The sequence below is a fragment of the Oncorhynchus clarkii genome, unplaced genomic scaffold, assembly GCF_045791955.1.
Source record: "Oncorhynchus clarkii lewisi isolate Uvic-CL-2024 unplaced genomic scaffold, UVic_Ocla_1.0 unplaced_contig_4357_pilon_pilon, whole genome shotgun sequence".
Classification (NCBI taxonomy): Eukaryota; Metazoa; Chordata; class Actinopteri; order Salmoniformes; family Salmonidae; genus Oncorhynchus; species Oncorhynchus clarkii.
Genome location: NW_027257924.1, coordinates 181,287 through 193,655, shown reverse-complemented (window position 1 = coordinate 193,655; position 12,369 = coordinate 181,287). Strand labels below are relative to the sequence as shown.

The 12,369-nt window shown below is 44.8% G+C and overlaps 1 protein-coding gene across 1 annotated transcript in view; it reads right to left on the bottom strand.

Moving 5' to 3' along the window:
• Positions 1-12,369, bottom strand: part of LOC139393656 (anoctamin-1-like) — a 113,481-nt gene that overhangs the window by 58,602 nt on the left and 42,510 nt on the right. The window contains exons 7-10 of the mRNA XM_071141996.1: positions 7,701-7,756; positions 7,511-7,555; positions 2,532-2,596; positions 1,239-1,373 (exon numbers count right to left, since the gene is read on the bottom strand). Of these exons, the coding sequence (XP_070998097.1) occupies positions 1,239-1,373; positions 2,532-2,596; positions 7,511-7,555; positions 7,701-7,756 (301 nt within the window). The remainder of the gene's footprint in view (positions 1-1,238; positions 1,374-2,531; positions 2,597-7,510; positions 7,556-7,700; positions 7,757-12,369) is intronic.

Genomic DNA, 12,369 nt, shown 5'->3' with positions numbered 1-12,369 from the left:
ATAGCGGCCGCTAACGGGCCTCTCTTTAAATGACTTTTGCCTGAAAACTGGCACGTTTTGGGGCATACTTTGTGCAAACACAACGTTTCTAAATGAGGTCCCAGGGCCTTCCTGTTCAGCTGTTGTTTCCAGTCTGCCAATGTTCCTCCTACACACAGACAAGATTAGAGTGTGTGCCTGACACGTAGCTGGTCTGTGTGTGTGTGTAGCTGGTCTGTGTGTGTGTGTGTAGCTGGTCTGTGTGTGTGTGTACCTGACACGTAGCTGGTCTGTGTGTGTGTGTGTAGCTGGTATGGATGTGTGTGTGTGTAGCTGGTCTGTGTGTGTGTGTACCTGAAATGTAGCTGGTCTGTGTGTGTGTGTGTGTAGCTGGTCTGTGTGTGTAGCTGGTCTGTGTGTGTACCTGGTCTGTGTGTGTACCTGGTCTGTGTGTGTACCTGACATGTAGCTGGTCTGTGTGTGTACCTGACATGTAGCTGGCCTGTGTGTGTACCTGACATGTAGCTGGCCTGTGTGTGTACCTGACATGTAGCTGGCCTGTGTGTGTACCTGACATGTAGCTGGCCTGTGTGTGTACCTGACATGTAGCTGGCCTGTGTGTGTACCTGACATGTAGCTGGCCTGTGTGTGTACCTGACATGTAGCTGGCCTGTGTGTGTACCTGACATGTAGCTGGCCTGTGTGTGTACCTGACATGTAGCTGGCGTGTGTGTGTACCTGACATGTAGCTGGCGTGTGTGTGTTCCTGACATGTAGCTGGCGTGTGTGTGTACCTGACATGTAGCTGGCGTGTGTGTGTACCTGACATGTAGCTGGCGTGTGTGTGTGTGTGTGTGTGTGTACCTGACATGTAGCTGGTGTGTGTGTGTGTGTGTACCTGACATGTAGCTGGTGTGTGTGTGTGTGTGTGTGTACCTGACATGTAGCTGGTGTGTGTGTGTGTACCTGACATGTAGCTGGTGTGTGTGTGTGTACCTGACATGTAGCTGGTGTGTGTGTGTGTGTGTGTGTGTGTGTGTGTGTACCTGACATGTAGCTGGCCTGTGTGTGTACCTGACATGTAGCTGGCGTGTGTGTGTACCTGACATGTAGCTGGCGTGTGTGTGTACCTGACATGTAGCTGGCGTGTGTGTACCTGACATGTAGCTGGCGTGTGTGTGTGTGTGTACCTGACATGTAGCTGGCGTGTGTGTACCTGACATGTAGCTGGCGTGTAGCTGGTGTGTGTGTGTGTGTACCTGGGTACGTCCATATCCACAGTGTAACAGCCGTAGCAGAAGACGATAATCCCAACCATAGAGGCTGGTATGAGCAGCTGAGTGTAGACGCCCAGCCAGGCGAAGTACAGACCGATCTTCTCCCCAAAGTACTTCCTGTATGTCAGAGGTCATCAGCAGTCAGATGTGTGATCCTTAATATAATGCAGCATTGTAATGTACTAATAGAGCCTGGTGAGGCTGCTGTTAGGGTTTGGGTTCACTAGTAATATTGAGCGATGATAATGTAGTAATAATCTAATGTTGGTAACTAATGAGGGGGCAGCAGGTAGCCTAGCGATTAAGAGCGTTGGGCAAGTAACCGAAAGGTCGCTGGTTTGAAGCCCTGAGGCGACCAGGCGAGAATTATTTTTATATATTTATTTTTTAAATCGGTCAATGTGCCCATGAGCAAGGCACTTAACCCTAATTGTTCCTGTAAATTGCTCTGTAAAAAAATGACAATGTAATGTAGTAATAATGGTATCTAATGATCTATGTAGTAATAATAGTAGTATTGGTACCTGATAATGTAATGCAGTAATAATGCAATGATTATACCTGATGATAATGTAGTAATAGCATAGTAATGTTGGTATCTGATAATGTAATGCAATGATAATTTAATGTAGTAATAGCATAGTAATGCTGGTATCTGATAATGTAATGCAGTAATAATGCAATGTTGATACCTGATGGTAATGTAGTAATAGCATAGTAATGTTGGTATCTGATATTGTAATGTAATGATAATGTCATGTAGTAATAGCATAGTAATGTTGTTATCTGATAATGTACTGCAGTAATAATGTAATGTTGATACCTGATAATGTCATGTAGTGATAGCATAGTAATGTTGGTATCTGATAATGTAATGCAGTAATAATGTAATGTTGATACCTGATAATGTCATGTAGTGATAGCATATTAATGTTGGTATCTGATATGTAATGTAGTAATAACAGTAATATGGTAACATTGTAGTAATGATGATATTGTAACGCAGTAATATAGTAATGTAGGCACCTGATGATAATGCAATAATAATGTAGGTACCCGATGATGTAACAATAATGTGGGCACCTGGTGATAATGTAATGAAATAACAATGTTGTAATGTTGGTACCGGATGATAATGTAATATAGTTGTGGTAATGTGGGCATCTGATAATGTCATGTTGTTATAACATAGTATTGTTGGTAATGTGGTATTAATGTAGTAATGCCGACACCCAATGATAATGTCATGTAGTAATCATGTAGTAATGTAGATACCTGATGAGGTCCACAGGTTGGTATTTGTAGAAGGCTCCATATCTGGCCCACTCATCATGCAGCAGCTTAGACAGAACAGACATCAGAGTAGAGTAAAATACAGACATCAGAGTAGAGTACAATACAGACATCAGAGTAGAGTACAGTCCAGACATCAGAATAGAGTACAGTCCAGACATCAGAATAGAGTACAGTCCAGACATCAGAGTAGAGTACAATACAGACAGAGTAGAGTAGAGTCCAGTCATCAGAGTAGAGTAGAGTCCAGTCATCAGAGTAGAGTAGAGTCCAGTCCAGACATCAGAGTAGAGTAGAGTCCAGTCCAGACATCAGAGTAGAGTAGAGTCCAGTCCAGACATCAGAGTAGAGTCCAGTCCAGACATCAGAGTAGAGTAGAGTCCAGACATCAGAGTAGAGTAGAGTCCAGACATCAGAGTAGAGTCCAGTCCAGACATCAGAGTAGAGTCCAGTCCAGACATCAGAGTAGAGTCCAGTCCAGACATCAGAGTAGAGTCCAGTCCAGACATCAGAGTAGAGTCCAGTCCAGACATCAGAGTAGAGTAGAGTCCAGACATCAGAGTAGAGTAGAGTCCAGTCATCAGAGTAGAGTAGAGTCCAGTCCAGACATCAGAGTAGAGTAGAGTCCAGTCATCAGAGTAGAGTAGAGTCCAGTCATCAGAGTAGAGTACAGACATCAGAGTAGAGTAGAGTCCAGTCCAGACATCAGAGTAGAGTCCAGTCCAGACATCCGAGTAGAGTCCAGTCCAGAGTAGAGTCCAGTCATCAGAGTAGAGTAGAGTAGAGTACAGTCCAGACATCAGAGTAAAGTAGAGTCCAGACATCAGAGTAGAGTACAGTACAGTAGTCAGAGTAGAGTAGAGTCCAGACATCAGAGTAGAGTCCAGTCCAGACATTAGAGTAGAGCCCAGTCCAGACATCAGAGTAGAGTCCAATACAGACATCAGAGTAGAGTACAATACAGACATCAGAGTAGAGTAGAGTACAATACAGACATCAGAGTAGAGTATAGTACAATACAGACATCAGAGTAGAGTACAATACAGACATCAGAGTAGAGTACAATACAGACATCAGAGTAGAGTACAGTACAGACATCAGAGTAGAGTACAGTACAGACATCAGAGTAGAGTACAATACAATCATCAGAGCAGAGTCCAGACAACAGAGTAGAGTCCAGTCATCAGAGTAGAATACAGACATCAGAGTAGAGTCCAGTCCAGACATCAGAGTAGAGTACAGTGCAGACATCAGAGTAGAGTAGAGTCCAGACATCAGAGTAGAGTACAATACAGACATCAGAGTAGAGTACAGTCCAGACATCAGAGTAGACTACAAAACAGACATCAGAGTAGAGTCCAGACATCAGAGTAGAGTCCAATACAGACATCAGAGTAGAGTCGAGTCCAGACATCAGAGTAGAGTCGAGTCCAGACATCAGAGTAGAGTCGAGTCCAGACATCAGAGTAGAGTCCAGTCCAGACATCAGAGTAGAGTCCAGTCCAGACATCAGAGTAGAGTCCAGTCCAGACATCAGAGTAGAGTCCAGTCCAGACATCAGAGTAGAGTCCAGTCCAGACATCAGAGTAGAGTCCAGTCCAGACATCAGAGTAGAGTCCAGTCCAGACATCAGAGTAGAGTCCAGTCCAGACATCAGAGTAGAGTCCAGTCCAGACATCAGAGTAGAGTCCAGTCCAGACATCAGAGTAGAGTCCAGTCCAGACATCAGAGTAGAGTAGAGTCCAGACATCAGAGTAGAGTAGAGTCCAGACATCAGAGTAGAGTCCAGACATCAGAGTACAGTACAGACATCAGAGTAGAGTAGAGTACAATACAGACATCAGAGTAGAGTAGAGTACAATACAGACATCAGAGTAGAGTAGAGTACAATACAGACATCAGAGTAGAGTAGAGTACAATACAGACATCAGAGTAGAGTAGAGTCCAGTCATCAGAGTAGAATACAGACATCAGAGTAGAGTCCAGTCCAGACATCAGAGTAGAGTAGAGTCCAGACATCAGAGTAGAGTACAATACAGACATCAGAGTAGAGTACAATACAGACATCAGAGTAGAGTACAGTCCAGACATCAGAGTAGACTACAAAACAGACATCAGAGTAGAGTCCAGACATCAGAGTACAGTCCAGACATCAGAGTAGAGTACAGTCCAGACATCAGAGTAGAGTAGAGTCCAGACATCAGAGTAGAGTCCAATACAGACATCAGAGTAGAGTAGAGTCCAGACATCAGAGTAGAGTCCAGTCCAGACATCAGAGTAGAGTCCAGTCCAGACATCAGAGTAGAGTCCAGTCCAGACATCAGAGTAGAGTCCAGTCCAGACATCAGAGTAGAGTCCAGTCCAGACATCAGAGTAGAGTCCAGTCCAGACATCAGAGTAGAGTCCAGTCCAGACATCAGAGTAGAGTCCAGTCCAGACATCAGAGTAGAGTCCAGTCCAGACATCAGAGTAGAGTCCAGTCCAGACATCAGAGTAGAGTAGAGTCCAGACATCAGAGTAGAGTAGAGTCCAGACATCAGAGTAGAGTAGAGTCCAGACATCAGAGTCGAGTCCAGACATCAGAGTCGAGTCCAGACATCAGAGTAGAGTCCAGACATCAGAGTAGAGTCATCAGAGTAGAGTCCAGACATCAGAGTAGAGTCCAGACATCAGAGTCGAGTCCAGACATCAGAGTCGAGTCCAGACATCAGAGTAGAGTCCAGACATCAGAGTAGAGTCCAGACATCAGAGTAGAGTCCAGACATCAGAGTCCAGTCCAGACATCAGAGTAGAGTCGAGTCCAGACATCAGAGTAGAGTCGAGTCCAGACATCAGAGTAGAGTCGAGTCCAGACATCAGAGTAGAGTCCAGTCCAGACATCAGAGTAGAGTCCAGTCCAGACATCAGAGTAGAGTCCAGTCCAGACATCAGAGTAGAGTCCAGTCCAGACATCAGAGTAGAGTCCAGTCCAGACATCAGAGTAGAGTCCAGTCCAGACATCAGAGTAGAGTCCAGTCCAGACATCAGAGTAGAGTCCAGTCCAGACATCAGAGTAGAGTCCAGTCCAGACATCAGAGTAGAGTCCAGTCCAGACATCAGAGTAGAGTCCAGTCCAGACATCAGAGTAGAGTCCAGTCCAGACATCAGAGTAGAGTAGAGTCCAGACATCAGAGTAGAGTAGAGTCCAGACATCAGAGTAGAGTCCAGACATCAGAGTACAGTACAGACATCAGAGTAGAGTAGAGTACAATACAGACATCAGAGTAGAGTAGAGTACAATACAGACATCAGAGTAGAGTAGAGTACAATACAGACATCAGAGTAGAGTAGAGTACAATACAGACATCAGAGTAGAGTAGAGTCCAGTCATCAGAGTAGAATACAGACATCAGAGTAGAGTCCAGTCCAGACATCAGAGTAGAGTAGAGTCCAGACATCAGAGTAGAGTACAATACAGACATCAGAGTAGAGTACAATACAGACATCAGAGTAGAGTACAGTCCAGACATCAGAGTAGACTACAAAACAGACATCAGAGTAGAGTCCAGACATCAGAGTACAGTCCAGACATCAGAGTAGAGTACAGTCCAGACATCAGAGTAGAGTAGAGTCCAGACATCAGAGTAGAGTCCAATACAGACATCAGAGTAGAGTAGAGTCCAGACATCAGAGTAGAGTCCAGTCCAGACATCAGAGTAGAGTCCAGTCCAGACATCAGAGTAGAGTCCAGTCCAGACATCAGAGTAGAGTCCAGTCCAGACATCAGAGTAGAGTCCAGTCCAGACATCAGAGTAGAGTCCAGTCCAGACATCAGAGTAGAGTCCAGTCCAGACATCAGAGTAGAGTCCAGTCCAGACATCAGAGTAGAGTCCAGTCCAGACATCAGAGTAGAGTCCAGTCCAGACATCAGAGTAGAGTAGAGTCCAGACATCAGAGTAGAGTAGAGTCCAGACATCAGAGTAGAGTAGAGTCCAGACATCAGAGTAGAGTCCAGACATCAGAGTCGAGTCCAGACATCAGAGTCGAGTCCAGACATCAGAGTAGAGTCCAGACATCAGAGTAGAGTCCAGACATCAGAGTAGAGTCCAGACATCAGAGTCGAGTCCAGACATCAGAGTCGAGTCCAGACATCAGAGTAGAGTCCAGACATCAGAGTAGAGTCCAGACATCAGAGTAGAGTCCAGACATCAGAGTCGAGTCCAGACATCAGAGTAGAGTCCAGACATCAGAGTAGAGTCCAGACATCAGAGTAGAATCCAGTCCAGACATCAGAGTAGAGTCCAGTCCAGACATCAGAGTAGAGTCCAGTCCAGACATCAGAGTAGAGTCCAGACATCAGAGTAGAGTCCAGACATCAGGATTTCCCAATCGTTTTTACTTCTTGTGGCCCACCAATTGAGGTGTGTTATCGTGACCCAACGTAAGGGTTGAGTGTGAAAAAGAAAAAACATATCGGCAGCAGAGAGAACATTTAGCAGTTTTAAAGCTAAATCCTGTGACCCACCTGGACCCACAAGTGGGTCCCAACCCCCAGTTTGAGAAGCACTGTAGTAGAGTAGTGTTACGGCACCTCCCTGCTCTGTCTACTGGGTTTTGCTGTGCTTACTTCCTGCAGGAGATTGGTGGGCGGAGTAGGAGAGGTGGGCGGAGCTGGGAGGGTCGTCATGGCTGATGGGGTACACCTGTGACAGCTCAGCTGTGGCATAAAGCCACCGTTTCCCCATTCAGCAAGAGATTCCTCTCTCCATGCATACCTTTGGTCGTTTCGTTGTGGTTTTGGCAGTTGACACCTAATTTACTGACTGTCATGCCTCATCTGATTATTGTTGTGAGTGTTTATTTATGAAAAAAAATAAATAATATTCCTTCATTCAGTGTGTGGTTTCCCATTGTTTGTTACAATCTTGAGCCAGGTTGTAGCAACATTATATTATAGTATAGTACAGTAGAGCAGTAGTTACCTGTCTGTCATTCCTCTCAGAGTGACCCACGACCTTATAATCCCCCTGCAGAGAGGGGAGGAGTCAGACAGACCAATCACATCACAATTAGAAAGCTCACAGTGTATTGCGTTATCAATAGCAACATTATCACGAGGTTAACAGTAACATCACAAATACTGTATGTGCAGCTGGAAGGACAGGAACTTACATCATGGAGAGGGAAGGCTGAATCATAGACACCTTTAGCTATTAATGTGGTGATGCCTGAGAGAGAAAGAGGGAGAGGTGTCGGTTACTCAATGTATCAACAAACTCATCTAATATTAGTGAGAGATGCTTCAGTGATCTGTATCAGCTTTCCCATTCAGAGAGGAGAGAAGTGGCTGGGTGGGGGCAAGAGAGGAGAGAATATGGCAGGGCAGTAGAGGAGAGGGCAGGAGAGGAGAGGGAAGGAGATGAGAGGGTAGGAGAGGAGAGGGCAGGAACAGTGGGAACAGCTTTAACTAATTGATTCATTACCTCATGAACTAATTAACAAGACCTCTACGAAGCCAGAAACATCACTGTAATTAGCTTCACCAACGAGCCAATCACAGCACAGCTACAGGGACCACAACTCCCACATACCTCTGCTTAAATCTCAGCCTGACCCCACAACACACTTCAGGAGAGAGAAAGGACGATAAAGGGATCTGGGAAGAGAGGGGGAGAGGAGGAGAGGACAATAAAGGGAAGAGGGGGGAGAGGAGGAGAGGACAATAAAGGGAACTAGGAAGAGGGGGGAGAGGGAGAAAGGACGATAAAGGGAACTGGGAAGAGGGGGGAGAGGACAATAAAGGGAACTGGGAAGAGGGGGGAGAGGACGATAAAGGGAAGAGGGGGGAGAGGACGATAAAGGGAAGAGGGGGGAGAGGATGATAAAGGGAACTGGGAAGAGGGGGGAGAGGACAATAAAGGGAACTGGGAAGAGAGGGGGAAGGGGAGAGGCTCAGGCGAAGAGAGAGAGAAAGGAAGATAAAGGGAACTGGGAAGAGAGGAGGAGAAGACAAAAGGGAACTGGGAAGAGAGGGGGAAGGGGAGAGGCTCAGGCGAAGAGAGAGAGAAAGGAAGATAAAGGGAACTGGGAAGAGAGGGGGGAAGGGGAGAGGCTCAGGCGAAGAGAGAGAAAAACAGAGGGTGGGTCCTAATATGTATAATACCGTGCATAAAATGGTCCATTTGAGAAGCACTCTGTGCTAACGTTCCTGCATTAACGTTACCTTTTACCAATACAGACGAAACAAGATTGCTTTATGTAATTAACATTTTACTTTATAATTATCATCTGGCAATACGTGAATTCTATTCATCTAGCTAGCCATCTAGTTTTATATGTAGAAAACAACTGAAAACTAATGATGATAAGGACAGAGAGACATTTTGCTATGGGAGGAGGGTAGCATGTTATTTATTGGACAGGGTAGCGTGTTATTTATTGGACAGGGGAGGGTAGTGTGTTATTTATTGGACAGGGTAGCGTGTTATTTATTGGACAGGGTAGCGTGTTATTTATTGGACAGGGTAGCGTGTTATTTATTGGACAGGGTAGCGTGTTATTTATTGGACAGGGTAGCGTGTTATTTATTGGACAGGGTAGTGTGTTATTTATTGGACAGGGTAGCGTGTTATTTATTGGACAGGGTAGCGTGTTATTTATTGGACAGGGTAGCGTGTTATTTATTGGACAGGGTAGTGTGTTATTTATTGGACAGGGTAGTGTGTTATTTATTGGACAGGGGAGGGTAGTGTGTTGTTTATTGGACAGGGGAAGGTAGTGTGTTGTTTATTGGACAGGGTAGCGTGTTATTTATTGGACAGGGGAGGGTAGCGTGTTATTTATTGGACAGGGTAGTGTGTTATTTATTGGACAGGGGAGGGTAGTGTGTTATTTATTGGACAGGGTAGTGTGTTATTTATTGGACAGGGTAGTGTGTTATTTATTGGACAGGGTAGTGTGTTATTTATTGGACAGGGGAGCGTGTTATTTATTGGACAGGGGAGGGTAGCGTGTTATTTATTGGACAGGGTAGTGTGTTATATATTGGACAGGGTAGCGTGTTATTTATTGGACAGGGGAGGGTAGCGTGTTATTTATTGGACAGGGTAGTGTGTTATTTATTGGACAGGGGAGGGTAGTGTGTTATTTATTGGACAGGGTAGCGTGTTATTTATTGGACAGGGTAGCGTGTTATTTATTGGACAGGGTAGCGTGTTATTTATTGGACAGGGTAGCGTGTTATTTATTGGACAGGGTAGCGTGTTATTTATTGGACAGGGTAGCGTGTTATTTATTGGACAGGGTAGTGTGTTATTTATAGGACAGGGTAGCGTGTTATTTATTGGACAGGGGAGGGTAGCGTGTTATTTATTGGACAGGGTAGCGTGTTATTTATTGGACAGGGTAGTGTGTTATTTATTGGACAGGGTAGTGTGTTATTTATTGGACAGGGGAGGGTAGTGTGTTATTTATTGGACAGGGGAGGGTAGCGTGTTATTTATTGGACAGGGGAGGGTAGTGTGTTATTTATTGGACAGGGGAGGGTAGTGTGTTATTTATTGGACAGGGTAGCGTGTTATTTATTGGACAGGGTAGCGTGTTATTTATTGGACAGGGGAGGGTGTTATTTATTGGAAGGGGTAGCGTGGTATTTATTGGACGGGGTAGCGTGTTATTAATTGGACAGGGGAGGGTAGTGTGTTATTTATTGGACAGGGTAGCGTGTTATTTATTGGACAGGGTAGCGTGTTATTTATTGGACAGTGTAGCGTGTTATTTATTGGACAGGGTAGTGTGTTATTTATTGGACAGGGGAGGGTAGTGTGTTATTTATTGGACAGGGGAGGGTAGTGTGTTATTTATTGGACAGGGGAGGGTAGTGTGTTATTTATTGGACAGGGGAGGGTAGTGTGTTATTTATTGGAAAGGGGAGGGTAGCGTGTTATTTATTGGACAGGGGAGGGTAGTGTGTTATTTATTGGACAGGGGAGGGTGTTATTTATTGGAAGGGGTAGCGTGGTATTTATTGGACGGGGTAGCGTGTTATTAATTGGACAGGGGAGGGTAGTGTGTTATTTATTGGACAGGGTAGCGTGTTATTTATTGGACAGGGTAGCGTGTTATTTATTGGACAGTGTAGCGTGTTATTTATTGGACAGGGTAGTGTGTTATTTATTGGACAGGGGAGGGTAGTGTGTTATTTATTGGACAGGGGAGGGTAGTGTGTTATTTATTGGACAGGGGAGGGTAGTGTGTTATTTATTGGACAGGGGAGGGTAGTGTGTTATTTATTGGAAAGGGGAGGGTAGCGTGTTATTTATTGGACAGGGGAGGGTAGTGTGTTATTTATTGGACAGGGGAGGGTAGTGTGTTATTTATTGGACAGGGTAGCGTGTTATTTATTGGACAGGGGAGGGTAGCGTGTTATTTATAGGACAGGGGAGCGTGTTATTTATAGGACAGGGTAGTGTGTTATTTATAGGACAGGGGAGGGTAGTGTGTTATTTATTGGACAGGGTAGCGTGTTATTTATTGGACAGGGGAGGGTAGCGTGTTATTTATAGGACAGGGGAGCGTGTTATTTATTGGACAGGGGAGCGTGTTATTTATTGGACAGGGTAGCGTGTTATTTATTGGACAGGGTAGCGTGTTATTTATTGGACAGGGTAGCGTGTTATTTATTGGACAGGGGAGGGTAGCGTGTTATTTATAGGACAGGGTAGCGTGTTATTTATTGGACAGGGTAGCGTGTTATTTATAGGACAGGGTAGCGTGTTATTTATAGGACAGGGGAGGGTAGTGTGTTATTTATTGGACAGGGTAGCGTGTTATTTATTGGACAGGGTAGCGTGTTATTTATTGGACAGGGGAGGGTAGTGTGTTATTTATTGGACAGGGTAGCGTGTTATTTATTGGACAGGGTAGCGTGTTATTTATTGGACAGGGTAGCGTGTTATTTATTGGACAGGGTAGTGTGTTATTTATAGGACAGGGTAGCGTGTTATTTATAGGACAGGGTAGTGTGTTATTTATTGGACAGGGTAGCGTGTTATTTATTGGACAGGGTAGCGTGTTATTTATTGGACAGGGTAGCGTGTTATTTATTGGACAGGGTAGCGTGTTATTTATTGGACAGGGTAGCGTGTTATTTATTGGACAGGGGAGGGTAGCGTGTTATTTATTGGACAGGGGAGGGTAGCGTGTTATTTATAGGACAGGGTAGCGTGTTATTTATTGGACAGGGGAGCGTGTTATTTATTGGACAGGGGAGGGTAGCGTGTTATTTATAGGACAGGGTAGCGTGTTATTTATTGGACAGGGGAGCGTGTTATTTATTGGACAGGGGAGCGTGTTATTTATAGGACAGGGGAGCGTGTTATTTATTGGACAGGGGAGGGTAGTGTGTTATTTATTGGACAGGGTAGGGTGTTATTTATAGGACTGGGTAGCGTGTTATTTATTGGACAGGGGAGGGTAGTGTGTTATTTATTGGACAGGGGAGCGTGTTATTTATAGGACTGGGTAGCGTGTTATTTATTGGACAGGGGAGGGTAGTGTGTTATTTATTGGACAGGGTAGGGTGTTATTTATAGGACAGGGTAGCGTGTTGTTTATTGGACAGGGTAGCGTGTTATTTATTGGACAGGGTAGCGTGTTGTTTATTGGACAGGGTAGCGTGTTATTTATTGGACAGGGGAGCGTGTTATTTATTGGACAGGGTAGCGTGTTATTTATTGGACAGGGTAGCGTGTTATTTATTGGACAGGGGAGGGTAGCGTGTTATTTATTGGACAGGGTAGCGTGTTATTTATTGGACAGGGTAGTGTGTTATTTATTGGAC